The sequence below is a fragment of the Aquarana catesbeiana genome, linkage group LG10 (genome assembly GCF_042186555.1).
Source record: "Aquarana catesbeiana isolate 2022-GZ linkage group LG10, ASM4218655v1, whole genome shotgun sequence".
Lineage (NCBI taxonomy): Eukaryota > Metazoa > Chordata > Amphibia > Anura > Ranidae > Aquarana > Aquarana catesbeiana.
Genome location: NC_133333.1, coordinates 172,877,209 through 172,902,079, shown reverse-complemented (window position 1 = coordinate 172,902,079; position 24,871 = coordinate 172,877,209). Strand labels below are relative to the sequence as shown.

Below are 24,871 nucleotides of genomic sequence, written 5' to 3'. Positions count from 1 at the left end.
ATGGCGCCAGATTCCAGAAGTACTGCAGAAGGCCGCAAAGCCGCGGCCTCAATTACCGGCCGCCGCGGCCAGACGCACGGGGACAGGATACCCCAGGTGTGCCGCCCCAGGCACCAGGTCGCTAATTCTAGTCGCAAATGTGACCTGGCGCCCAGGGTTTGTCGAGCCCTGGTTTAAACCATTTGGAGGTGGCCTTGCTGTTTTGTTTCGGATCACTGTCCTGCTGCATGACCCAAGTGCACTTGAGCTTCAGGTTACGAACTGATGGCTGGACATTCTCCTTTAGGATTTTCTGGTAGAGCTCAGAATTCATGGTTCCATCAATTATGGTAAGTCGTCCAGGTCCTAAAGCTGCAAAGCAGCCCCAGACCATCACGCTACCACCATGTCTGACTGTTGGTATGATGTTCTTGTTATGAAATACTGTATTCGTTTTATGCCAAATGTAATGGGACACACACCTTCCAAAAGGTTTAATTTTTGTCTCATCAGTCCACAGAATATTTGCCTAAAAATCTTGGGGATAATCAAAATATTTTTTGGTAAATGTGAGATGAGCCTTTGTATTCTTTTTGGACAGCAGTGGCTTTGGCCTTGGAACTCTCCTATGGATGCCATTTCAGTCTCTTTCTTATTCATCATGAACACTGATCATACCTGAGGCAAGTGAGGCCTGCAGTTCTTTAGATGTTGTTCTGGGTTCTTTTATGACCTCCTGGATAAGTCGTCGTCATGCTCTTGGAGTAATATTTGTAGGCCGGTCACTCCTGGGAAGGTTCACCACTGTTCCAAGTTATCTCCATTTGTGGATAATGGCTCTCCCCATGGTTTACTGGAGTTCCAAAGCCTTAGAAATGGCGTTGAAACCCTTCCTAGACCGATACATGTACATTACTTTGTTTCTAATCTGTTCTTGATTTTTTTTTAGATTGTGGCATGATGTGTGGCTTTTTGTGATCTGTTAGTGCGCTTCACTTTGTCAGACAGCTTCTATCTATGTGATTTCTTGATTCAACAGGTCTGACAGTAATCAGGCCTGGGTGTGGCAAGTGAAATTGAATGCAGCTTTCCAAAAAATTGTGGTTAATCACAGTTCATTCATGATTCAGCATGGGAGGGGGCAATTACTTTTCCACATAGGGCCAGGCAGGTTTAAACAGCTTTTATCCCTTAATAAATGAAATAATAATTTAAAAACTGCATCTTGGATTTACTCTGGTTATCTTTGTGTAATATTAAAATTTGTTTGATGATCTGAATCATTTAAGTGTGAGTAATATGCAAAAAAATAAAAGAATCAGGAAGGGGCAAATACTTTTTCACACAACTGTATGTACTGTATATATGTGTGCAATTGGTTGAAAAAAAACATATTGTACTCCCAAACGTGACATTAAGACATGCTTTTCCTAAAGTTTCCATAAGGAACATCTCATCCATCTCTAGTGCTTAATTCGAAGACTGACCTCTAAAATTCTGGTTTACGAGGCAGCACCTCTACATCAGAGGCAATATTAGGAGACTCTATGAGTACCTTTTTCATCTCCCTCCATATATACCCTCCATACAATTAAAAAAAAATGTCAATTTACAGCTTTTTAATGTTAATACCTTATATTGTATTATATAAAGCCTTATAGCCTTATAATGGAAAACACAAAAAAGTGAAATTTTTGCTGGCGTTTGGCTTTAAATAACAGCAACATTAAGGCTACATTTATACAGCCACATAGCAGTGGTTAGGGGTGGCCGCCAGCGAATGCACTTACTGGGGTTGATTTACTGAAACTGGAGAGTGTAATATTTAGCACAGCTGTGCATGGTAGTCAATCAGCTTCTCACTTCAGTTTATTCAATTAAAGTGGTTGTAAAGGCAGAAGGGGTTTTATCTTAATGCATTCTATGCATTAAGATAAAAAGCCTTCTGTGTGCAGCAACCCCCCTAAGCCACCCCTAATACTTACCTGAGCCTTCTCCGATCCAGCGATGTTGCAGGAGAGACTCAGCTGTCCAGGAGAGAGAGGGGGCAGTGGTCAGGCCGTGGCTCCGTATCTGAATAGACACAGGGAGCTGCGACTCCGCTCGGGTGCCCCCATAGCAGGCTGCTTACTGTGGGGGCACTCAACAGGAGGGAGGGGCCAGGAGTGCAGAAGAGAGACCTGAGAAGAGGAGGATCTGGGCTGCTCTGTGCAAAACCACTGCACAGAGCAGGTAAGTATGACATGTTTGTTATCTTTAACAAAAAAAAAAAAAAAAGAGACTTTAGTATCACTTTAAGCTTTGGCATTAAAACCTGGAAGCTGATTTCTATGCAGAGTTCCACCAGATTTTGCACTCTCAAGCTTTAGTAAATCAACCCCACTGTGTGCAACTAGCAGCCACTGTCAGTTTTGTTTGCATGTAACCCTTCATCTGAGCAGTTACATAATTCTGTCCAATTCTGGACTCAGACAGTGTGCGTCAGGGGTCGGCATTTCTGCAGAGGTTTAAACCTCATACACACTACTATTTTTTTCCTTTAACCTAGCAGGTTGAAGGAAAAAAAACTGATAGCTCAGGAGGAGCGGCTGTACTAAGAATCCAATGTTAGCACAGCAATCTCCCCTGCCTTACTATTGTGTTCTGACAGAGGGACAGCCCCCTCGCCAGAACACTCCGGTCAGCGCTCTCAGCCATTGGCTAAAAGCGCTGATCGAGAGTCGGTCGGCAGACCTTTTTTGGTCATGACCTTTTGACAGAAGCCGGTCTGGCTGCTGTATGCACGGGCCAAATGTCGGCTGGCTTCTACTGAATTGGCTGGTGTCATCCGACATTCGGCCCGTGTGTGCTAGGCTTTAGTAGCACACAAACTGGCCACAGTTAATCAGCCAGTTTTGTATGTGGCCAAAGCACAGAGTGTTGCTGCATCCAGAGTTCTGCTGGTGCTGGAGTGGTTAAACCAACGTCTAATTGGCTGCCATAGATGACTGCTTGTTGTATGTCACCATTGGACTTTGCACTCATTTTCTTAATACGTACAAACAGCTCATACCCTTACCAGATTTGAAGTTCGTCACCTTTTTGGTGAATTTATAGCCTGTAATGGTGAATTGCGCAAGCTCAAGTTTATCCAGGCCGTGGATCGTCTCTTGTTTCTCCGACCAGTGGTAGAGAATGTCCTCTGCTGAGTAGCCATCTGTTTTAGAGTAATATTAGTTTATTATGCAATGCCATATTCAAGCATTGTCAACAATTATTCCACATTTTCATTTTCAGTGAAGCACAATGCTGAGTAGTGACACTTTGACTCTACAGCTACATCCACGGTTTTGCTCCAGGTAAAAAAGTGCCACTTCCTCTCTGTCACACAGACAAATCTAATAAATTCAGCTGTCATTTATACACTACATGATGCTGAAACACATTTATGTACAAAGCTGATTCCAATATTGCTGCAATGTTTCATTTCTATATTTATGTTTTTTTATTGCTATTAATAATAATAAAAATTACACTTTCATATTATATATAATTAATTGTTTCCATGGTTATCTTCTATCTATATCCTGGATCTTTAAAGGAAACTTGTACTGAGGAAGCATGGACGTTGTTCTGGGTAACCTCGCCGTCCTCAAATACTAGTTCCCTTAATTTCACGCTGATCTAGTGGCTGCCATTTTTGCAGTATGCAAAGTTTCATTTACTAAAACTGGAGAGTGCAAAATCCGGTGCAGCTCTGCACAGAAACCAATCAGCTTCCAGGTTTCATTATCAAAGCCTAAGTGAACAAGCTGAAGTTAGAAGCTGATTGGCCACCATGCACAGCAGATTTTGCACTCTCCAATTTTAGTAAATCAACCTTATGGAGTTGAACTGCATGACTGTTCTGTCTCAGAAAGTAATGGAACTAAAGAGAGCCAGGAAATCAGAATTTTCAGAACCATGTCAGTAGGTACTGGTTTCTTTTAATATAAAACAGCATTCTTAGCCAAACAGAGGGTTGTCAGTCATAGAATACAGAAATTCAGTGTAAAACAGACACAAATGCAGCCAAGTTTTCTTTACATTTCAGGTCTGAATTTTATTGCTAGTCTGCCATTGGCAGTACTTTAAAAATGCAAATAAAAACTTCCCCTGTAGAATGTAAATAATTACCCCCCCAACTGTGCCGACGAATATTACTCTGATCAAGAAGAATCGCGAGCTGCAAAGAAAACTGGTACTGCCAAGGGTCTCCTGTGTCCCTCACAAAACCCAGAAGTTCCCCTTTCAACACCGACCCAACATCACCACTATGTCCTACGTTCTCCGTCACTTACAGCTCTCGAGGTCAAACAAGCACTCCTGCTCGTCCATTGGATACTTTGTTAAGTCCATGTCACAGGCAACAGTTGATGTTATTCTGTAAACCATAAAGGGCTTGACTTTAGCAATACTATTCTCTATGTACAAGGTGGGTTTTATTTGGAGCATGTCACAAAAACTTTTATTGATTAGGAATGAAAAAGCAATCATGTTATGAATAAAGTATGTCAGGTATGGCATTTTCTTACATAGTTACACTGGTTCAGCAAAAGATGGTCCAGCTTGATCCAATGTAACTATGCATATACCATACTTGTGAGATCTCTAAAGAGGTTGGAAATCACCATACCTCCCAACTTTTTGAAATGGGAAAGAGGAACACCTGTTGGCAAAAGCATGCCGGCATAGGACACGCCTCTTGCCACGCCCCCTTTAGGGAGAATTGTACAAAAAACAAGATTGGTTAAACCCACAAATGCTTTTTTTACCACTACTATTCCTTTATATTGGCTTTTGGCATTTACAAATGCAGCAATTTAGTCAGATGAAAGGTTTAGTGCTGGAAAACACTTTTTTAAAGATAAAAAGTGCATTTTATATACATCTATATAGATCAGACCAAATAAGGGACAAATGAGGTGGAATGAGGGACAGAGGGATATTGCTCCAAATCAGGGACAGTCCTTCAAAATCAGGGACAGTTGGGAGCTATGAATCACTGTAAGCCCCCATTGACAATGGTACGGCTTTGAAATCGCGCTACTTCAGCGCGATTTAAAAGCCGCACATCAGTGCGATTTGCACTGCCAATTTCATTGTGGCTTGCAATTTCATTTAACAGAAATCTATGCAAATTGCAATGAGATTGGTAAAAAGTAGTGCATGAACTTTTCATAATCGCGGCGACATGGACATGGCGACATGGCCGGCAATGGGGTGCGACTTGTCATGCGATTTGGAACTGTCAGATCGCATGACAAATCACACCAGTGTGAATGAGGGCTTATAGTCACTGCAGTGATCTCCACTAGCTTCTGGGTCTTGTGCTTAGCGACATGCCTGCTGCATTGTGAATACACAAGGTCAGCTGCTCTGCAAAGGCAGAGAATGCTTTGCATTTTCTCAATGAATATGGATCCTATGACTTCATTGTTTTCTGAGTCACTGCCCTGTCACAAGTATGCAAGTTAAGAGTTCTAAGTTCACATACGTATAACTTGGTTCCTTTAGAAGGGCCAGTAATTATTATTATTTCAACAGTCAGTAAAGAGTACTTCAAGTGCCGTTATCCCTTTTTAAATACCTGACCTGACATAGGAAGTTACATTGTTTGGATGATTCATTTATAATGGTGTTCTTAGTAGAGATCATTAGAGACAACTGCTTACCTACTGCTGTATAGGATGACACCATCTGGCTGGAGTCGGATTAGCTTGTTTTCCACGGTCACGTCATGAAACCAGGCGTACTTGGCATTTACAATAAAGGTGTCTGGAAGCCAAAGTTTCTCAACAAATCTACTGTCAAAGCCAAGAGTTTTGTTGGTATGGTTGTAAGAAAGCCTTTCATCCCTCCAGCTCTGACGCAGGAAAACTGTCATTGTGTATTCCTAAACAATAACAAGATTGACTGCTGGTTTCAAAAAGCACTCTACAAAATATCAACATCAAACAACATCATTTTTCAGGATAAGGTCACTTTCAAAGCAAATGCAAGATAATATTCAAAAGGTGAAAGGCCTGCTTAGCCTCTTGGCGCCAGCTGCACGTAAAAATGTGACCTCTCAGCACATGGGCCTTGACGCAGAGCGGGCACATATTTGTGTGCATTAGTGCAAATACAGCTGTGCCGAGAGCGCGTGGCCTGCACGCTGGAGCCGAAGTTACCGGAGGCTAACAGAAAGCTCCCAATCGCTTCTTGCGATCAGGAGCTTTCTGATCATGTGATTGCCATGATTGGTTGACACTGCGATCACATGATCATAAACCCGGCCCTTTAAGGGATTTAGGATGTCTGGAGGTGCCGGTGCCAAAAGGGTTAAGAGCAGACATCAAACTATGCCTCCTTGAGGCTGGGTTCACACGTATGCAAATTGAATGGGGGTTTCCCCGCATCCAATTCGCATGACAGGAGAGTGTGACCAGCTCTCAATGGAGCGGGTTCACACATCTCAGGGGTGGCTGCGGAGCGGATTGCACAGAGGTCCTGTGCGTCTTTGGTTCTGTTTCAGGTCCGAATTCAGTCAAAAATTCGGGCCTGATTCGTCCCTGAAACAAAGAACAGGGATGCACCGGATCCCTGCTGTGAGCTGCTCCACACAGCAATGTGAACCCAACCTTAGACTTTAGACTTTACTTCTAATATGTCCCTCTCTGATTTAGTTTCACTTTGGTAATGCAACCTGACTTTTTCCTGACTTCCTGGCTAAGCCCTACCAAATCTAAATTCACTGTCCAATGGGACTGTTTTATTGGGCAGCAATGCCACTCTCATTGGAAGATTATCACTCAGACCTGCCTCTTGAAATCCTTGTCAGAGTGGCTTCCACTGTAGGTTTCATATGTCTGAATCTGAACCTCCATTTAAGGAATCAGGTCTACGGAAATCTAATGGGGCACCTTGGGAAATAAAGGCTAGCATTGATACACCTGGATGAACTTTGTTTGGACTTTCATTTTTTTGTTCTTATTTTTTTGCATGAGATAGCACACTATTAATATTTGTACAGAATTTGTGTGCTTTAGTATTCAGCTAATTTTTAGTGCAGCAGTCTCGCTTTAATTGTGGCCAAGCGCGAGTTCCAGGAATTTTTCAACAATTTTTTTTTCTTTACGAAACTACAATTTGGACTTGTGTTAGAGACTGAGCCTCCACATGGGTGGGAAAATAGGACCTTATTCTACAACTTTATGGCAGTGCCTCCACTTAGTTGGCTCCTTGTAGTAACAAGTAGGATCTCTGATCGAGACAACCTTGTCTTCATGTAAATTCACTTACACAGATCTTAAAACAAAATTTTATTCATATCACCTTGATAAAAAATAATGTTCTTTAGCAAGGAACGTACTTTCCATATTAATAATTATGCTACTAAGATTAGTGTGTGCTGTAAATTGCCTCCAGCATTGCTCTTGTTTCCATTTTGCTGAAGCCCAGAGCCCCTGAGCAGCAGTAAATCATAAAGCGGAACTAAACCCATGAATTTAACGGTTTCAAAAAACAATTACATTCCTGGAATGCTGGGATTGCTAACTGTCACATTTGCTTGTGTCCTCAACCAAACTGTCAAACCATCAAATGTGTCATAGCTAATCACATGTGCAGCACCATAGCAATTGCAGATCAAACAGAAGCAGCTTCCCTGGCTGTAAAGGATACGAGGGTTTAATTTGGGTTTAAGGCTGTCAGCAGATCAGCCTCTACAAATTCGGCAGTGCCTAAAAATACCTAAAATGGAGAGCAAATGAGCATGTGCAGACCAGGGTAAAACAGTTTATTACTGGATTGTACACTGTATGGGCACTTATTTTTAATGTTTTACATACCTGCCAAAGGGGCCAGCCTGAAGTGATCTAGCAGGGCTTAATTTTCTGACTAAAGTTCCACTTTAACAAAATACAGCCCAAACCTAGAATGCCTTTTATATATTTATTGTAGAGCTTGGGTCAATGACTAGAGTACCAGTGACTGCAGTAAAACCTGGGGAGGTTCTGGTGAAACTCCATTGCATCCAGATCTAATGGGGCTATTTTATTCTGCAAGAATACCCCAACATTGCCTGCATCTAATTGGATGCAGGTGCTCTCCAGCTGGCAATTTTCTAACAGGCTCCTTCGACAAAAGTTGATTGAACAGTTGACTATATCAAATCAAATGGTGCCGCCAGGGCCATACACTGTTGGAACGGCTAAAATTAAAGCAATGTATGGCCCTGGCGGCACTACGCTGTTCAAAAAAGTCAACTGTCAATGTATGTTGTCCAGTTTTCAGTGACAGTGGACTTGAATCAAAACAGGAAACAAGTACAGTCTAAGGCAGCGGTAAGCGACCCCCAGCACTGGTGCACGCAAAGCCTCTTTTGCCGGCACTCAACTCCCTCCTCATCAACAGAGCAGCGCAGGTACAGTGTTGGGCCAGATGAGCAGGGGGGTTCAGTGTTGTTTTTTCCATTGTTTCAAATCAAGAACATAATATTACTAAAGAACCTTATGCACTAACACAAAAGATTAATCAAGGCAGTAGTGGGATTTTGAGACCGATTGAACATGTCAGACAATGCTATAATGAAGATTCCGTCTGTCTGACATTTGCAGATTTACAAACCATTTGCAGGTTGGGGAGCAGGGGAGACTGATGACTTTTCCTATTAAAAAGAGAATCACAATGGATCTCCTGAGATGAAGTCTTTAGGGTTAAATGATTGAAATAAATTACATGTGTTACATGTGCCTGCACACTCCATAATGAATGGAATTTTTGTTAAGATGGAAGAACATATTTATTAAAAAACACACTTCCTCTATTGGTATAGATTGCTTAATGAGTCTACTGTTCTTAAATGGTAAGTTGTATGATGAGGAGGCATATATGCTAGTGGCAGAGTACCTAAATACAAGTCACACTGTGTGACACACAGGCATTAGATCGTTTCCAGATCTGGTTGTTTTTGGACATATATATTATCTGTCTTCCCACCTGTACGGGGTAGTGAATCAAAGGCTAGTCAACTCTAATAATGCACATTCCTCAGTAGTTTACATTACCATGTTTACTTCAGATATATGGTCAATGCTGGTGACTTCTATATCTACTGCAACAATTACAGGAGGCCCTGAAAAAATAATAAAGACATACATAAATACAGTACAGTCATGTTGTACAAAATGTAATTAGAAATAGGTTGCACTGACTGCTATCAAAGTGCAAGGGACACACAAAGGGGATCACATCTTCTCATCAGTGTATGAACTTGGGTGTAAAGTATATCTACGAACACTAATCTGTAGACAGGAGTTGCATTTTAACACTGTGTAAATCAGAACTTAAAGTGGTTGTATACCCTAATTTGTAATTTTTACCTACGGGTAAGCCTATAATAAGGCTTACCTGTAGGTAAAATTAATATCTACTAAACCTGTACGGTTTAGGAGATATTCCATTTGCATGCAGCCGCTGACATCAGCGGCGCATGCGCTCTGAATACCTGGCCGAAGTTCCGGCAGACGCTGCCGGACCTTGTCGGGAAGAAGACTCCCGCACACATGCGTGGGAGTGACGTCATCGCGGCTCCGGCCACTCACAGCGCTGGAGCCGCAAGCCTGGGAAAAACGCAGAGGGCAAGATGTCAGCTCCCTCGGCGTGGACCGGGCTGCAATACGGGGGCTTTGATCTAAGGTAAGTATTTCATAATGACCTAGTATGTGTATGCGGTACATACTAGCTCATTATGCCTTTGCCTTGCAGTGTTTTTTTTTTCTTTTTTTTTTTAAGATGTGCGGGTATACAACCGCTTTAAAATATATGAAATCTTATAATTGTCCCCCAAAAAAGTGTATTATCCCAGCTGCTGGAATCCTCCTTTCCCCAAAAAGATCTCAAAATGTAAGTCCTTATTCCCAGCGCTAGAATATCCACATGTGCAATGTTCCTTAATGAACAATTTAAATTTTAAAGCTCACCAGATAGTAAGACCCCTCTTGAATAATGAATCAAATCACACTTGTGCTTAACAACAACTTGTGACGTGTGACAGGAACTGGAAGTTGCGGTGCAGCCATCTTTGAATGGATGTGTTATCTTCCCCTTATATATGTAAGCATATTGGAAAATAAACAAATAAATGAATGTTGTTGCGCCTGTCCACTTCACCCCCGGAAGATTTGGCTGCTGAATGACCAGGCCATTTTTTGAGATTCGGCACTGAGACGCTTAACTGACAATTGCGCGGTCGTGCAACGCTGCACCCAAACAAAATTGACGTCCTTTTTTTCCCACAAATAGAGCTTTCTTTTGGTGTTATTTGATCGCCTTTGCGTTTTTTATTTTTTGCGCTATAAACAAAAAAAGAGCGACAATTTTGAATAAACGCAATATTTTGTACTTTTTGCTATAATATACCGTATATCCCTTTTTTTTTTTTAAAAAAAGCAATTTTTTTCTCAGTTTAGGCCGATATGTATTCTTCTACATATTTTTGGTAAAAAAAAATCACAATAAGCGTATATTGATTGGTTTGCACAAAAGTTATAGGGGTTGATTTACTAAAGGCAAAAAGACTGTGCACTTTGGAAAGTGCAGTTGCACATGGCAAGAGCAGTTGCTCCAGAGTTTAGTAAATGAGCAGAAGCTCTGCTGACTTTCATCAACCAATCATGTGCAAGCAAAAATGCTGTTTTTTTTTTTATTTTCCTTGCATGTGATTGGGTATTCTTTGCAAAGTGAAACTTTACCTCATTTACTAAGCTCTGGAGCAACTGCACTTGCAGAGTGCAATTGCACTTTCCAAGGTGCACAGTCTGTTGCCCTTTAGTAAATCAACCCCATAGCGTCTACAAAATAGGGGATAGATTTCTAGCATTTTTATTATTATTTTTTTTTTTTACTAGTAATGGCCGCGATCTGCGATTTTTATCGGGACTGCGACATTATGGCGGACACATCGGACATTTTTGACACATTTTTGGGACCATTGGCATTTATACAGTGATCAGTGCTATATAAATGCACTGATTACTGTATAAATGTCACTGGCAGGGAAGGGGCTAACACTAGGGGGCGATCAAGGGTTTAACTGTGTTCCCTGGTGTGTGTTTCTAACTGAAGGGGGAGGGGACTGACTAGAGCAAGTGACGGATCGTGGTTCCTAGCTAATAGGAACACACGATCTGTCAGTCCTCTCAGAAAAGAACAGGGAAGTGTGTGTTTACACACACTCGTCCCTGTTCTGTCTCTCCTGATGGCGATCGTTCGTGGCCAGCAGTCATCGCGACCATTGGCCACGAGCATCGGCACCCTCGCTGTGCAGCGGCATTCGCCTGCTATCCCGATCCCGCAAGCCGACGTATAGCTACAACGGTTCGCGGGATCGTGCCGACCTGCCACAGTAAAATGACGGCGGATGGTCGGCAAGCGGTTAAACTTGTATGTTACTCATTATAAACATATCAATTCATATGCATTATAATATATATACAAATGTGAAAGGAATCTTCTAAAAATCTCCCAAAAAAACATAATTTGTAAATGTATATATTATGCTCCATCCAGTGAATAAAAGTGACTCCAACACACAGTGAACAACATAAAAGATTGCAACTCCCAAACTGTCCTTTAAATTAAAATCATGTGATACAGTTCATTAGAGAATCCACAGAGGACTTTTCCACAATAAAGTGCAAGTGCTTCAGTGACTTCCCACCACCTTTCAACATATGCGCTCACTTCTCCTTTAGACCTCTCTTACTAGGTCAAGTCACGCTTCCCCCTATGTTGGGGCATGTAATATTGGACTCCTCTGTGCTCCTCCTTCTTCATTATGCCACTTGGTATCCAGACCCTCTATCTGTGATCGGGTGTATGGCCCTCTAAAATCGTGGTTTTATTCATGTGGTGGCTCGTGCAAAAAAGGGGATCCTCATTGTGTAGTATTAAAAATCTAATTTATTATAAAATGTAGTAACTTACATTCAAGGTTAAAAACTTCTAGCTCCTAAAAACTGACAGCGGGGCGTCGCGGTGCCTGAATCACTTCTGGTACTCAACAGTGTCTCGGAGCCCCGGTGTCAGTTTTTAGGAGCTGGAAGTTTTTAGCCTTGAATGTAAGTTACTACGTATTATAATAAATTTGATCTAAAAATACTACACAATGAGGATCCCCATTTTTGCATGAGCCACCTACAAGGATGAAACCGCAATTTTAAAGGGCCATACAAAACCGCAATTTTAAAGGGCATAAAGGAGGAGTCCAATATTACATGCCCCATAGGGGAAGAGTGGATCGACCTTGTAAGAAAGGTCAAAAGGAGAGGTGAGCACATAAGATGAAAAGTGGTGGGAAGTCACTGAAGCACTTGCACTTTATTTTGGAAAAGTCCAAATGTTGGGGTCTGTGTGCCATTTTTTTCTTTTGAAAAAGAAACCAGGAGGCAGATATCTTTAAAGTTTGCAAGGCCCTGCTTGAATCAAACCCAGGACAGTTTGACTCACCACTGGTAAGAGGATCTGCCTTTGTTGCCTAGAAAAATTTATCAAATTTCCCTTTCTGTTTTATAACCTGCTTTAGAAATGTTCTTTCTCTGTCTCTTTCAGGATAGTTGCCAGCATCCCTGGAAAAAAATCGCATTGGGTCGCATTCCAATGCATGTTGCTGTTGTAAAGACTAATGCCCTGTATACACGATAGGATTTTCCGACAACAAAACCATGGATTTTTTTCCGAAGGATGTTGGCTCAAACTTGTCTTGCATACACACGGTCACGCAAATGTTGTCGGAAATTCTGAACGTCAAGAACGCGGTGACGTACAATACGTACGACGAGCCGAGAAAAATGAAGTTCAATAGCCAGTGCGGCTCTTCTGCTTGATTCCGAACATGCGCGGACTTTTGTGCGTCGGAATTGTGTACACACGCTCTGAATTTTTGTCTGAAAATTTGAGAACCTGCTCTCAAACATTTGTTGGCGGAAATTCCGACAACAAATGTTCTATGGAGCATACACACGGCCGGACTTTCCAACAACAAGCTCACATCCAACATTTGTTGTCGGAAAATCCTATCGTGTGTACAGGGCATAATAGGCATTGTCAAATATGAGGCATCAACTAACGCTCATCAGTACAAGTATACGCATTTAAATAATTCATAGTACAGTACCTCCTATCCCAGGCCTGAAGTTCCTTGCATATCCTTGCATCAGTCCATCAAGGTTGGGCACCCATGATATCTCTATATTGGACCCAATATATTCCCCAATGTCTTCAGTATTGCTGCTAAAGTAAAAATAATAAGCTACTTATAGGTTGTTTACTTAATTTTAGGCTATAGCCATTTTTATATGCATACATGTAAAAGAGAGATTTATGTAAATAATTATCAGTATAGGTTAAAAACCTTCTTTCATATGTATATTTTGCAAATATTTATCTATGCAGGGGAAACCAGATATATTCCATCTGTTCAGAGATTTTGCTTCCTGTTTTGCAGAGCTATACAATAGTTATGCTTTACTACTTCTCAAAATGCAAGTCTATTACTTGACCAACTTGTTTAAAACAATGCACACCCTGTGCAGCTTTTACCTTATTCCAGCATCTGGCAATAGTGTATACATTTTATAAATACCACTTAAAGAATATGTAAACCCAACATTTCATATTCCTGATATGTGCCTGCTGTACCATGTACTTGTACGAAAAAGGATCCTGTTCTCTTTCTATTGCTTCTTTTGTGTGAAATCCCTGGTATTCTTTTCTGCCAGTCCCTCTGCTTTCTATTAAAACTGACCACACCAGGCATGAGAACACAGCCTGTTCGGTTCTGTAGCTATGCTGGGAACTCAGCCTGCTCTCCTCCGATGATTATATTTGTCCTGACTCCCAAAACCCCCCCACCCCCACCCTGCACAGCCCTTCACTTTTTTTTTAGAAGCATGTGATTAGAGCCAGAGGCTCTAATAGGCTTCAAAAAATAGCACCGCATCCCGAGCCCACCCAGTTGTGTGACAATAGTGAATTAATATTCGCTATTGTCTTCTGGATTCTCCTCCCGGCCAATCAGGAAGCAGGTCCTGAGACCTGTCATCCTATTGACCGTGAGGAAAAGCAAAACTATTAGCCATGACAGTGCCAAGCTAATTAGAAAGCACCAGCACTATCACATGGAATGCTCACATGCTTATCCATACCTGGAAGTACTGATTTATTCGAAAGCTCCCTTCCCTCAGCAGTACTCTTTAAATTGCCTTTGCTCCACTACATCTTTGTTCAACTGCCAAGAGCAAAGAAATAACCCACTGCCAGGGGCGGACTGACAACTCATGGGGCCCCCGGGCAATAGGAGATCATGGAGCCCCCCCTGTGTCCCTGCCACACTGCCCACATTACATACATTGGTCTCTACCCCCTTTAGCTGCAGAGGCAGCAGCTGAGGATGTACACATGCTGTCGCAGGAATTATACCCCCTGTTGCTTTTGGTGGGTGATCGTGACCCAATCAAGTGAATAGGGCCACTCTGCAAACACCCAACAACCATGTGTAATGCACGCAGTAGCAGCATGCTAGTGTGGGATCCAAGGGATTAAAGCAGGTTATGTGATGAGGCAATGCAACACCTCTTTATAGCCTGCTTTAGCCACTTGGTCGCTGTATTGCATAAAGTTGCACAACCTTTGCAGAGCAAGCCCCATGCCAAGCGTGACAGGGTGTATAAGTTCTGCTTAGGTTGCAACATGTGTACACCCCTGGACCCCTAGGATGGAAGCAGAGAGGGATCCCTGGGATGGAAGCAGAGAGGGGCAAAGGCTGCGGACATGATGCAGGAGGCGGACAGAGGCTGCGGACATACTGCAGGTGGACAGAGGTTGCGGACATACTGCAGGAGGTGGACAGAGGCTGCGGACATACTGCAGGTGGACAGAGGCTGCGGACATACTGCAGGTGGACAGAGGTTGCGGACATACTGCAGGAGGTGGACAGAGGCTGCGGACATACTGCAGGAGGTGGACAGAGGCTGCGGACATACTGCAGGTGGACAGAGGCTATGGACATACTGCAGGAGGTGGACAGAGGTTGCGGACATACTGCAGGAGGTGGACAGAGGTTGCGGACATACTGCAGGAGGTGGACAGAGGCTGCAGACATACTGCAGGTGGACAGAGGTTGCGGACATACTGCAGGTGGACAGAGGTTGCGGACATACTGCAGGAGGTGGACAGAGGTTGTGGACATGATAGTGTCCTCCTCACCCCCTCACAGTAGCCTCCTCCTCTGTCCACCATCATATTACTTCTCCACATCATCAGTGCTGTGTCCTCTTCCTGTCCCACTTTCACCTCTCCACAGATCAGGGCAGCACTGTGCTGCCCTGACCTGTGGAGAGGTGAAATGGGCACAGGAGGAGCACACAGCACTGATGATGTCAAGAAGTAATATGATAGTGGACAGAACACATCAGTCTCTGTCCCTCCCCTGCATGCCACAGCTTCACCCTCTGCCGCCTCCGGGCTCCCAGCGATGTCCTCCATTCTCACTCCCCACAGTTTTACCCTCCTCCTCAGTCCTCACCCCTGCTCGGCTCCTCTGTCTGTACCTCTGCCATAGTGTCTTGATTGTCTATTTGAAAATGGCGCCGGGAGGCGCCATTACGTTACTGCACATGCGCCGCCCGGCCGAGCGCGGACGAGCTTTCACAAGCCTCGTCGACCATGGAACGGCGCATGCACCGTTCCATGGGCGGCTCGCGGCCATCTTTTTTACAGGCACCGATGCCAATAACGGACTTTAACGGGCAGCCCCAAAAAGGGGTTAAATCTACGGGCGGTTGGCAACACTATGGGGCCCCCTGCTGGACACCGGGCCCTCGGTCGGTGCCCGAGTGACCTAATGGTCAGTCCGCCCCTGCCCACTGCCTAATATTATGGAGGAGCAAGTAACGCATCCCTTTTGACAGTGCTGGTGCTTGAGGACTGGCCCAGGACTGTCATTTTGGGGTTTATTTACTAAAGCTGGAGAGTGGTGAAAAATCAGGCTCACTTCTGCATAGAAACCAATCAGCTTCTAACCTCAGCTTGTTCAATTAAGCTTTGGCAATAAACCCCAGATTGGTTTCTATGCAAAAGTGAGCCTGATTTTGCACTCTCCAGCTTTAGTAAATAAACCCCATGGCGACAGGAAGATAGTCAGCTTAGTACAAGCTCCAACTGAAGATCCAGCCTGAGCTTACTCTACATTGTCTTTCACTCCTGGAAATTGATAGGAGTGGGGTGAGTGATATAAATGTGGAGAAATAAGGAATTGGAGGAAACACTGCAATAATTACCAAAAATATGGGCTCAAAATGTGCTACTGCAATAATAACCCAAAATACAGGCTCAGAATGTGCTATACTTTCTTTATAAAGAGTGTGGTCTACCCAAATAAATTGCTACAAATTCTGATACAACTTTACATATGACAGTGTATAAGAAAGAACAGTCGGAGTTGGTTTCAAGCATTCTAGATTCAAATCTGCAGTGGAAATGACAGTTGGAGAATGAAAGTTTGAATAGAATGGAGTTGCTATGGAGCCATGCAGATAATTCTAACTGCTGAATCTTTTTATACATGGCAATGATATCTCTCTGGGTTATGTCAAAGTAGATAACAGTTTTCAGTCTTTAGGACAGAAAGTACTGGTCATGTTGAATCACTTCTTAGCCAGCCACAAACCAGTTATAAGTCCACTAATAACATTTTAGAAAGAAATATAATAATTAGCAATTGTACATTACCTGCGGCATGTTATCTGTTGGAAAATTGTTACAGCAAAGAGCAAGGCGCGGGTGAAATATCCCATGACCAATTCCTTAAATAAATGGACACAAACTAGAGCAGAATTCCATGACAATGCTACAGATCCTGTTACAGGAGGTCTGTGCTGAGTTAGCTGCCAGTACTCATCACTGGATGCCAATGAAGAGCCGTGCCCAGTGGATGATCAGCTCAAAGCACAGGTTGCAGGACCATCATATCCGTGCTCTCTGCTGTGTTGACTCATCCGGTCCATACACGTGTAATTAAGTTCTGTACTCTTGCCAGTGAGCCTAATTCTTTTACACTGAAGTAAAACCTGACACAGATTTATTCAATAATGCAAAAAGCTGTAGAATCAACAAACCCGTAGAAACCAACATTTTATATTTCACAGATAAAACTCTAGCATAGTTGCCAAGTGTCTCTCCATCTTCAGGACAGTTCTCCTTTTTGAAATATTTCCGGTGTCTCCCATGTGCATACATTGCATGATCAATGTATAATCAATGCATACAGCCATGTCTAAGCAATCAACTTCTATAGCTGGCCAAAGGTGGCACAGATGCCACCATTGCCACAGTCTGACCATATGGGATGCAACCAGTCCCAACAGCTCATAAGTCATTTGGTTTCTGAAGAACTCTGGATAAACCTGTTAAGTTTTATATTTCTTTTGTGCACATTGACTTTATAAATTGGATTGTTGATGTGCAGTAGCCCAAAGCAAGACCCATCTGTCAGTCATCTGAATAGAATGTTTACTGGCTGCTGTAGCTTAAAGTTGTTGTAGACCTTTGAAATGAAACATGAATAAAGTATATTCTTCTATACTGTGTACTTGCCTCAATCCAAAGCACTTAGTGCCATTTCTGCTTTTTCTTTCCTCCCTATGCTATCTGCATGAGTTATCTCTGATTATTTATCCTGACACCAAGAAATCCCAGGAGATGGACCCACCTCCACCTCCCCCACTCTAGCAGGCAGCAGGTGATTAACACCCCACGCGCAGAGCCCGCCAGAAAGTTGGCACTGCGCTGTCCTGATGTGCGGCTGCAGAGATCGGGAAATGTCTCACTGCCTATGATTAGCGCAGCGCAGTGCCAACTTCCTGGCGGGCTCTGCGCGTGGGGTGTGTGAACACGCCGGAGCTCATCCTTAATCAGTAGGCCTATAGCATAGATGTAGAAATTGCTTTGGACAATAAGGTGTATACGGTATAGCTATGAGGGCTGAATGCACAGATGGCAAGACTTCACTGCCCACAAATGCGGCGCTCTTATGTACATAGTTAATTGGCCAGAACTGAAAATCTGGTGAGTTCCCTGAAATGAATAAATGAATACATAAATAAAGCATGTTGAGGCATGCACTACTAATCCCAGCACATGGCACCTCAGCCCAGGCCCAGCACTCAGCTCTCTATACAATACTCAGCTAGAATGCTCAGCCTTTTATACTGGAACAAACCATTCTGCACCACGGGGGGGGGGGCGTCGATTTCCGTGACAGTACCTGAAATTCACTTTTTCTTCCTCAAATATTTTTTTTTAGAAACACGGCTGTTTTTTTTTTTTTTTTTTAACATTTCACAAAACGTCTACATAGCGCAGGTGTTTCCAGTAACGTTATCTACCCCTCCGTGCGATGGTTGTGCCGGTTTCCATGGTGCCGCGTCTCGCTGGTGTTTGTCTCCGGAGGGTGAAGGGACGAGGCCTGAACTATTTCCAAGTTTTCCTAGAGCGGCGCTTCGGGGATTCACTTGTCAGCTGCAGGTACATGTGAGCCAGCCGAGGGCATAAGATTTCCTATAAGCACTCTGCTCCCATATATTGTGTGTATTGTAGTGTAAATGTGCTGGTTGGGGTACACGTGTGTATTGGAAACAAATGTAAACATGCTGCTTGGTTACTCAGGTGTGTATAATATGTATTCTGTGTAATATTACAGTGACGGCTGGTGCTCAATTTTTTTTTTTTTTTTTTTTTTGGTGGGGGAGCAAACGAACTGAAAAATACTGAAACAAAAGCATCAATTGCAGCCTCACTGTGCCCATCATATGCAGCCACCTGTGCCCAGCAAATGCCACCTTTTCCCATCATATGCAGACTCTGTGCCCATCATATGCAGCCACCTGTGCCCAGCAAATGCTGCCACCTTTTTCCATCATATGCAGCCACTCTTGCCCATCATATGCAGACTCTGTGCCCATCATATGCAGACTCTGTGCTCATCATATGCAGACTCTGTGCCCATCATATGCAGACTCTGTGCCCATCATATGCAGACTCTGTGCCCATCATATGCAGACTCTGTGCCCATCATATGCAGACTCTGTGCCCATCATATGCAGACTCTGTGCTCATCATATGCAGACTCTGTGCCCATCATATGCAGACTCTGTGCCCATCATATGCAGACTCTGTGCCCATCATATGCAGACTCTGTGCCCATCATATGCAGACTCTGTGCCCATCATATGCAGACTCTGTGCCCATCATATGCAGACTCTGTGCCCATCATATGCAGACTCTGTGCCCATCATATGTAGCCACCTGTGCTCATCATATGCAGACTCTGTGCTCATCATATGCAGACTCTGTGCTCATCATATGCAGACTCTGTGCTCATCATATGCAGCCACCTGTGCCCAGCAAATGCTGCCACCTTTTCCCATCATATGCAGCCACTTGTGCCCATCATATGCAGACTCTGTGCCCATCATATGCAGGCTCTGTGCCCATCATATGCAGCCACTGTGCTCATCATATGCAGACTCTGTGCCCATCATATGCAGGCTCTGTGCCCATCATATGCAGCCTCTGTGCCCATCATATGCAGATTCTGTGCTCATCATATGCAGGCAACTGTGCCCATAATATGCCACCTTTGTGCCCTTCCGCCCACTGTCTGCATGGCGCTTACCCCATCATGGTGGTGGGTCAGGCAGCGGGACAGGTGGCGAGCTGTGGGACGCTAGCACAGCGATGGCTCCTGTGTGTCCTCCGACTCCTCCGTGCGTGTCTTCTTCCTGTATTCCTTAGCGCCAATGGGAGCGCCTGTGCCTTCAGCCAATCAGGTGCCGGTGTTACATCCAGGCCTCCTGCTTTGCTAACACACCAAAGTGCACTGTGAGCGCAATGGATTGCGCTCGCAGGTCACCTTTTTTGACGCCTATTAGAGCCTATGGCTCTAATCAGGTGCTTCAAAAGTGCCCCCCGCTATAATTCAGACGCCTGGCGCCCCGAAAAGGGGCTGGACGCCTGAATAGGGGGTGTCTACAGCAGTCCTGGATAGATTCATGCAATGCATGAATCTATCCATAGTACACAGAGGGGGTGGCTGGGGAGAGGGTGCGGCACCCGAGCGCCCCTAATGGACGCACCGCCACTGGTAATATATATGATACACTGATCAGCCATAACATTATGACTACTGACAGGTAAAGTGAATAACATTATCTGGTTACAATGATATCTCATAGTGGGTGGGAGAAAATGAACATGAACATGTTGTTTCTGAAGTTGATGTGATGAAAACAGAAATAATGGGCAAGCGTAAGGCCCCTTTCACACGGGCGGATAAAATTTAGCTTTAAGCTGCGGATAGATAAAGTTATCTACCGCACCTAAACTCGTTACATGGGATTTTATGCGGTTAAAAAAAAAAATTTGACTGCGTCCTGGACCGATTTAGCACAGCTATCTGCACATAACTGCAGGTGATCGCAGTGTACTATTTCACCTGGGGATAGCAGCGGCAACGAGGAAAGAAAAACAACAGGAAGCACATCAAAAATGGCAAGAAAGTTCCACCGCAGCCGCATGTAAACGCTGCTAATCGCAATGTACAGCTGCAAGTGATCGCTGTGCCTGGAGTCTTGGAATTTCAAATTAACAAAACATGCTTTTAACAGCGGCAGAGCAGCCGCCCGTGTGAAAGAGGCCTAAGGATTTGAGCGACTTTGACAAGGGCCACATTGTAATGACTAGATGACTGGGTCAGAGTAACTCCAAAACTGCACCTCCTGTGGGATGTTTCCAGTATGCAGTGTTCAGGACCGAACAGAAGTTGGCCAAGGAAGGAGAAGTGGGGAACCTAAGATAGGATCATGGGTGGCCAAGTTTTATTGATGTACGTGGGAGCGAAGGCTGGTTGTAATCCAATCCAACAGAAGAGCTACTGTAGCTCAAAATGGTAAAAGAGTTTAAGCTGGTTCTGATAGAGAGGTGTCAGAACACACAGGGCATCGCAGTTTGTTGTGTATGGGGCTGTGTAGCCGCAGACCGGTCAGGGTGCCCATGCTGACCCGTGTCACACCCACAAGACCTTACAATGGGCACATGAACATCAGAACTGGACCACAAAGCAGTGGCGTCGCTAGGGGGGTGCGGCGTGCAACCGGGTAACAGAGGTGCCCGGGGTCCAACTGTCCCACATGCCGCAACTAATCTCTCTCCCTGCCAGCTTCACTCACTGCAGACCGGACTATAGCCGCCTCCTCCTCAGCTCTGATGTTTCAAGTACACAGGCCGGAGTAAGAGCCAAGGAGGAGGAAGAGGGACACATTGCTACAGCACCTGCCCTGGGGCAGAGGTATGTAATAACACGGGTATTAGGGAGGGAGGGGTTTGAGGATATGTGCTAGGGGTTCTTTGATTAGGGTTAGAAATCACTTGTGCTAGAAGGAGGAGGGCAGATAGATTTGAAGTTTAACCCCCCCAGCACAATTCCTCTCCCCCCCAAGCACCCCCTAGCACATATCCTCTAACCCCCCGCAATCAAAGATCCCATCCCAGCTCCATCCATCCCCCCAATCCCATCCTGGCTCCATCCACCCTCCCATCCCATCCCGGCACCATCCACCTCTCCCCCATTCCCATCCCGGCTCCATTCAACACCCCGATCCCATCCCAGCTTCATCTACCACCCCAATCCCATCCCGGCTCTATCCATCACCACCACCCCATCCCAACGTCATCTACCACCCCATCCCAGCTCCATCAACCACCCAGATCCTATCCAGGCTCCATCCACCACCCTGATCCCATCTGGGCTCCATCCACCACCCCATCCCATGTCGGCTCCATCCACCACCCTGAGCTCATCCCGGCTCCATCCACCACCCTGAGCTCATCCCGGCTATATCCACCACCCTGGTCCTATTCCAGCTCCATGCATCACCCCATCCCATCCCGGCTCCATCCACCACCCCCATCCCATCTTGGCTCCTTCCACCATCCCATCCCAGCTCCAGCTACCACCCCAATCCCATCCCGGCTCCATCCATTCCCCTGATCCCATCCCGGCTCAATCTATTCCCCTGATCCCATCCCGGCTCCATCCATTCCCCTGATCCCATCCCGCCTCCATCCATTCCCCCATTCCCATCCTGGCTCCATCCACCCTGCCGATCTCATTCCAGCTCCATCCATCTCTCCAATGCCATTCCAGCTCCATCCATCCCTCCAATGCCATTCCAGCTCCATCCATCCCTCCGATGCCATTCCGGCTCCATCCACCCCCCCCATTGCCATTCCGGCTCCATCCAACACCCCGATGCCATTCCGGCTCCATCCAAGGCCCCCGATGCCATTCCGGCTCCATCCAACGCCCCAATGCCATTCCGGCTCCATCCAACGCCCCGATGCCATTCCGGCTCCATCCAACGCTCCGATGCCATTCCGGCTCCATCCAACGCCCCAATGCCATTCCGGCTCCATCCAACGCCCCGATGCCATTCCGGCTCCATCCAACGCCCCGATGCCATTCCGGCTCCATCCAATGTCCCGATGCCATTCCGGCTCCATCCAACGCCCCGATGTCATTCCGGCTCCATCCATCCCCCGATCCCATTCCCGCTCTATCCGCCACCCCTATCTCATCCCGGCTCCATCCATCCCCCCATCCCATCCCGGCTCCACCCATTGTGGTAGGTTAAGGGGGAGAGCCACACTGATGCACTAGTCTGCTTAGTGCCGGGAGGGGGAGGTGACACCATGTTTTACCGCACCAGATGACACCAACCCTAGTCACGCCACTGCCACAAAGCAATAGAAGAAGGTGGCTTGGCCTAATGAATTCAAGAATGGTTTGAGGAACACAAGCAAGTTTGAGGTGTTGACTTGGCCTTCAAATTCTCCAGATCTCAGTCCAGTCGAGCATCTGTGGGTTGTGCTGGAAAACAAGTCTGATCCATGGAGGCTTGTTGCCAGATACCACAACATACCTTCAGAGCAGAGGCGTACTCCCTTTACTCCTGTCGCAGAGCCCTTTAATAGGGTCCCACAGTGGATCCCTTTCACATGTTCTGCTGTGGATCTGGTAGTTCCGCCTCTAGTGTCAGTAGGACTGTGAATAGTATCAGTCAGTAGAGCAGTGGATGGTGTCAATATAGTGCACATGGTCAGTAGGGCAGAGGTTGGCGTCAGTGGGCAGGGTCAGTAGGTCAGTGGGCGGGGTCAGTAGGGCAGTGGGCGGGGTCAGTAGGGCAGAGGACGGAGTCAGTTGGGTAGTGGACGGGGTCAGTAGTTTTTAATTTTTGTTACTTTTCTTTTTTTACCATTTTATTTTATTTATTTATTTCTCACAATTTTATTTTTTTTATTATTTTTTTATAGGAGCCCTTTGGTGACATCTCAGGGGTCTAAACAGACCTCTGATGTTTCACCTTTGAGAGCGAGAAAGGAGATTGAGGACACAGCCCACAATCTCCTTCTCTGCAGCCTTTGCTGCACAGAATGAATGGACAGGAATAGGTCTGTACAGAGCTTCCCATTCATTCACAAACCGAGGCATAGTAAACACAGTTTACTATGCTTCAGTTATGAATGAACACAGTGAGTGATCGGTAGCAATCACTCACTGTGTCCATTCAGAAAATGAAGCTATGTATTTACTGTCCCTTTCCCCTGCTCTTTGTCCTGAAAGCATCCCCTGTAGAAGCCGGTGGGAGAGGGGAAGAGGGAAGCCAGCAGCGCTGCGGGGGGAGGAGAGGGGACTGGGGAGCACACAGGGGCCCAGGGGCAGCAGGAAACAAGTAACCTGTATACAGGGCCATTTCAAGGATTTTTGTCCACACAGGCAAAGGTGCATTTTGCCGTACACTCCTGTTCTGTTGAAAAATTATTTACTGGCCAGATCAGCAGAAAGCAAAAGAAAGAAAGTCTAAAAAAAGGGAACTACTGCAGCCCTAACATCTAAGAAGGGAACCCAAGCTGTGTGACAAAAGAGGAGGGCATTGTGACAGAGGGGGGGCAGTGTGACAGGAGAAGGGTACCTGGGCCGTATGACAGGAGGGCATGGGCAGTATGACAAAAGGGGGAGGCAGTGTGACAGGAGGACACACACTATACTGACTCAAGCGCTGGGCAGTGCGCAGTGCACTTTGTATTCTTTCTCTGCTAGGGTAGAGAATGCATTTGTAGACTCAGCCAGGAAGCAAGACTTACCCAGCAGGAGCAGCCTGGAGGAGCGGGAGTCGGGGAGGGGGGGTGAGTTGAGAGACAGACCGATTCCTCCTTGTCAACATCAGTGGATCAGGGCACCAGGCTGGATAAGAGGGGGGCGTGGCGGATCAGCATATAGAAGAACCGATCCCCTCCATTATCCTCCTGGCTCTTGCAGCTGCTGAATGCCTGTGGGAGGGAGAGGAGGAGAAGTGGCCTTTCAGCAGCTGCAGGAGCCAGGAGGATAATGAAGGGGATAGGATCTTCTATATGCAGCGCCGCCCCTTCTATCCAGGAGTAGACAAATCTGACAAGGGAGCCGCAGGGGCCCCCTGAAGCATGGGGCTGGGTCGCAATAGTGACCCCCGAAACCTCTTTAGTTACGCCCCTGCTTCAGGGGTTTAGTTGACCATCCATGCCACAATGGGTCAAGGCTGTTTTGGCGGTAAAAGGGGGACCTACTCAATATTAGGTGGATGGTCATAATGTTGTGGCTGATCAGTGTATTTAATGGTGCCTGTTTACAGCTGAGTGCTGTGTCGCACCAAAAGTATGTCAGCTTCATAGGGGTGTAGTCATTTTTCTATCCCCTATATAAAACAACACACTCCAAAATCGCCTAATGAATTGTAAA

At 45.3% G+C, this 24,871-nt stretch overlaps 2 protein-coding genes across 4 annotated transcripts in view; one reads left to right on the top strand and one right to left on the bottom strand.

Moving 5' to 3' along the window:
• Positions 1–17,041, bottom strand: part of GABRD (gamma-aminobutyric acid type A receptor subunit delta) — a 38,697-nt gene extending 21,656 nt beyond the window's left edge. Inside the window, exons 1-6 of one of the 3 annotated variants that reach the window (XM_073602979.1) lie at positions 16,771–17,041; positions 13,157–13,269; positions 9,048–9,115; positions 5,673–5,893; positions 4,299–4,381; positions 3,038–3,175 (exon numbers count right to left, since the gene is read on the bottom strand). In XM_073602979.1, coding sequence (XP_073459080.1) covers positions 3,038–3,175; positions 4,299–4,381; positions 5,673–5,893; positions 9,048–9,115; positions 13,157–13,269; positions 16,771–16,835 — 688 coding nt within the window. In that variant the 5' untranslated portion in view covers positions 16,836–17,041. Of the gene's footprint in view, positions 1–3,037; positions 3,176–4,298; positions 4,382–5,672; positions 5,894–9,047; positions 9,116–13,156; positions 13,273–16,770 lie in introns of those variants that run through there. The other 2 variants (XM_073602978.1, XM_073602980.1) reach the window with 2 other exon arrangements.
• Positions 17,042–18,416: 1,375 nt separating this feature from the next.
• The window catches only part of CFAP74 (cilia and flagella associated protein 74), a gene marked incomplete in the record, with an annotated part of 325,669 nt that continues 319,214 nt past the window's right edge, over positions 18,417–24,871 (top strand). The window contains 1 exon segment of the mRNA XM_073602977.1: positions 18,417–18,564.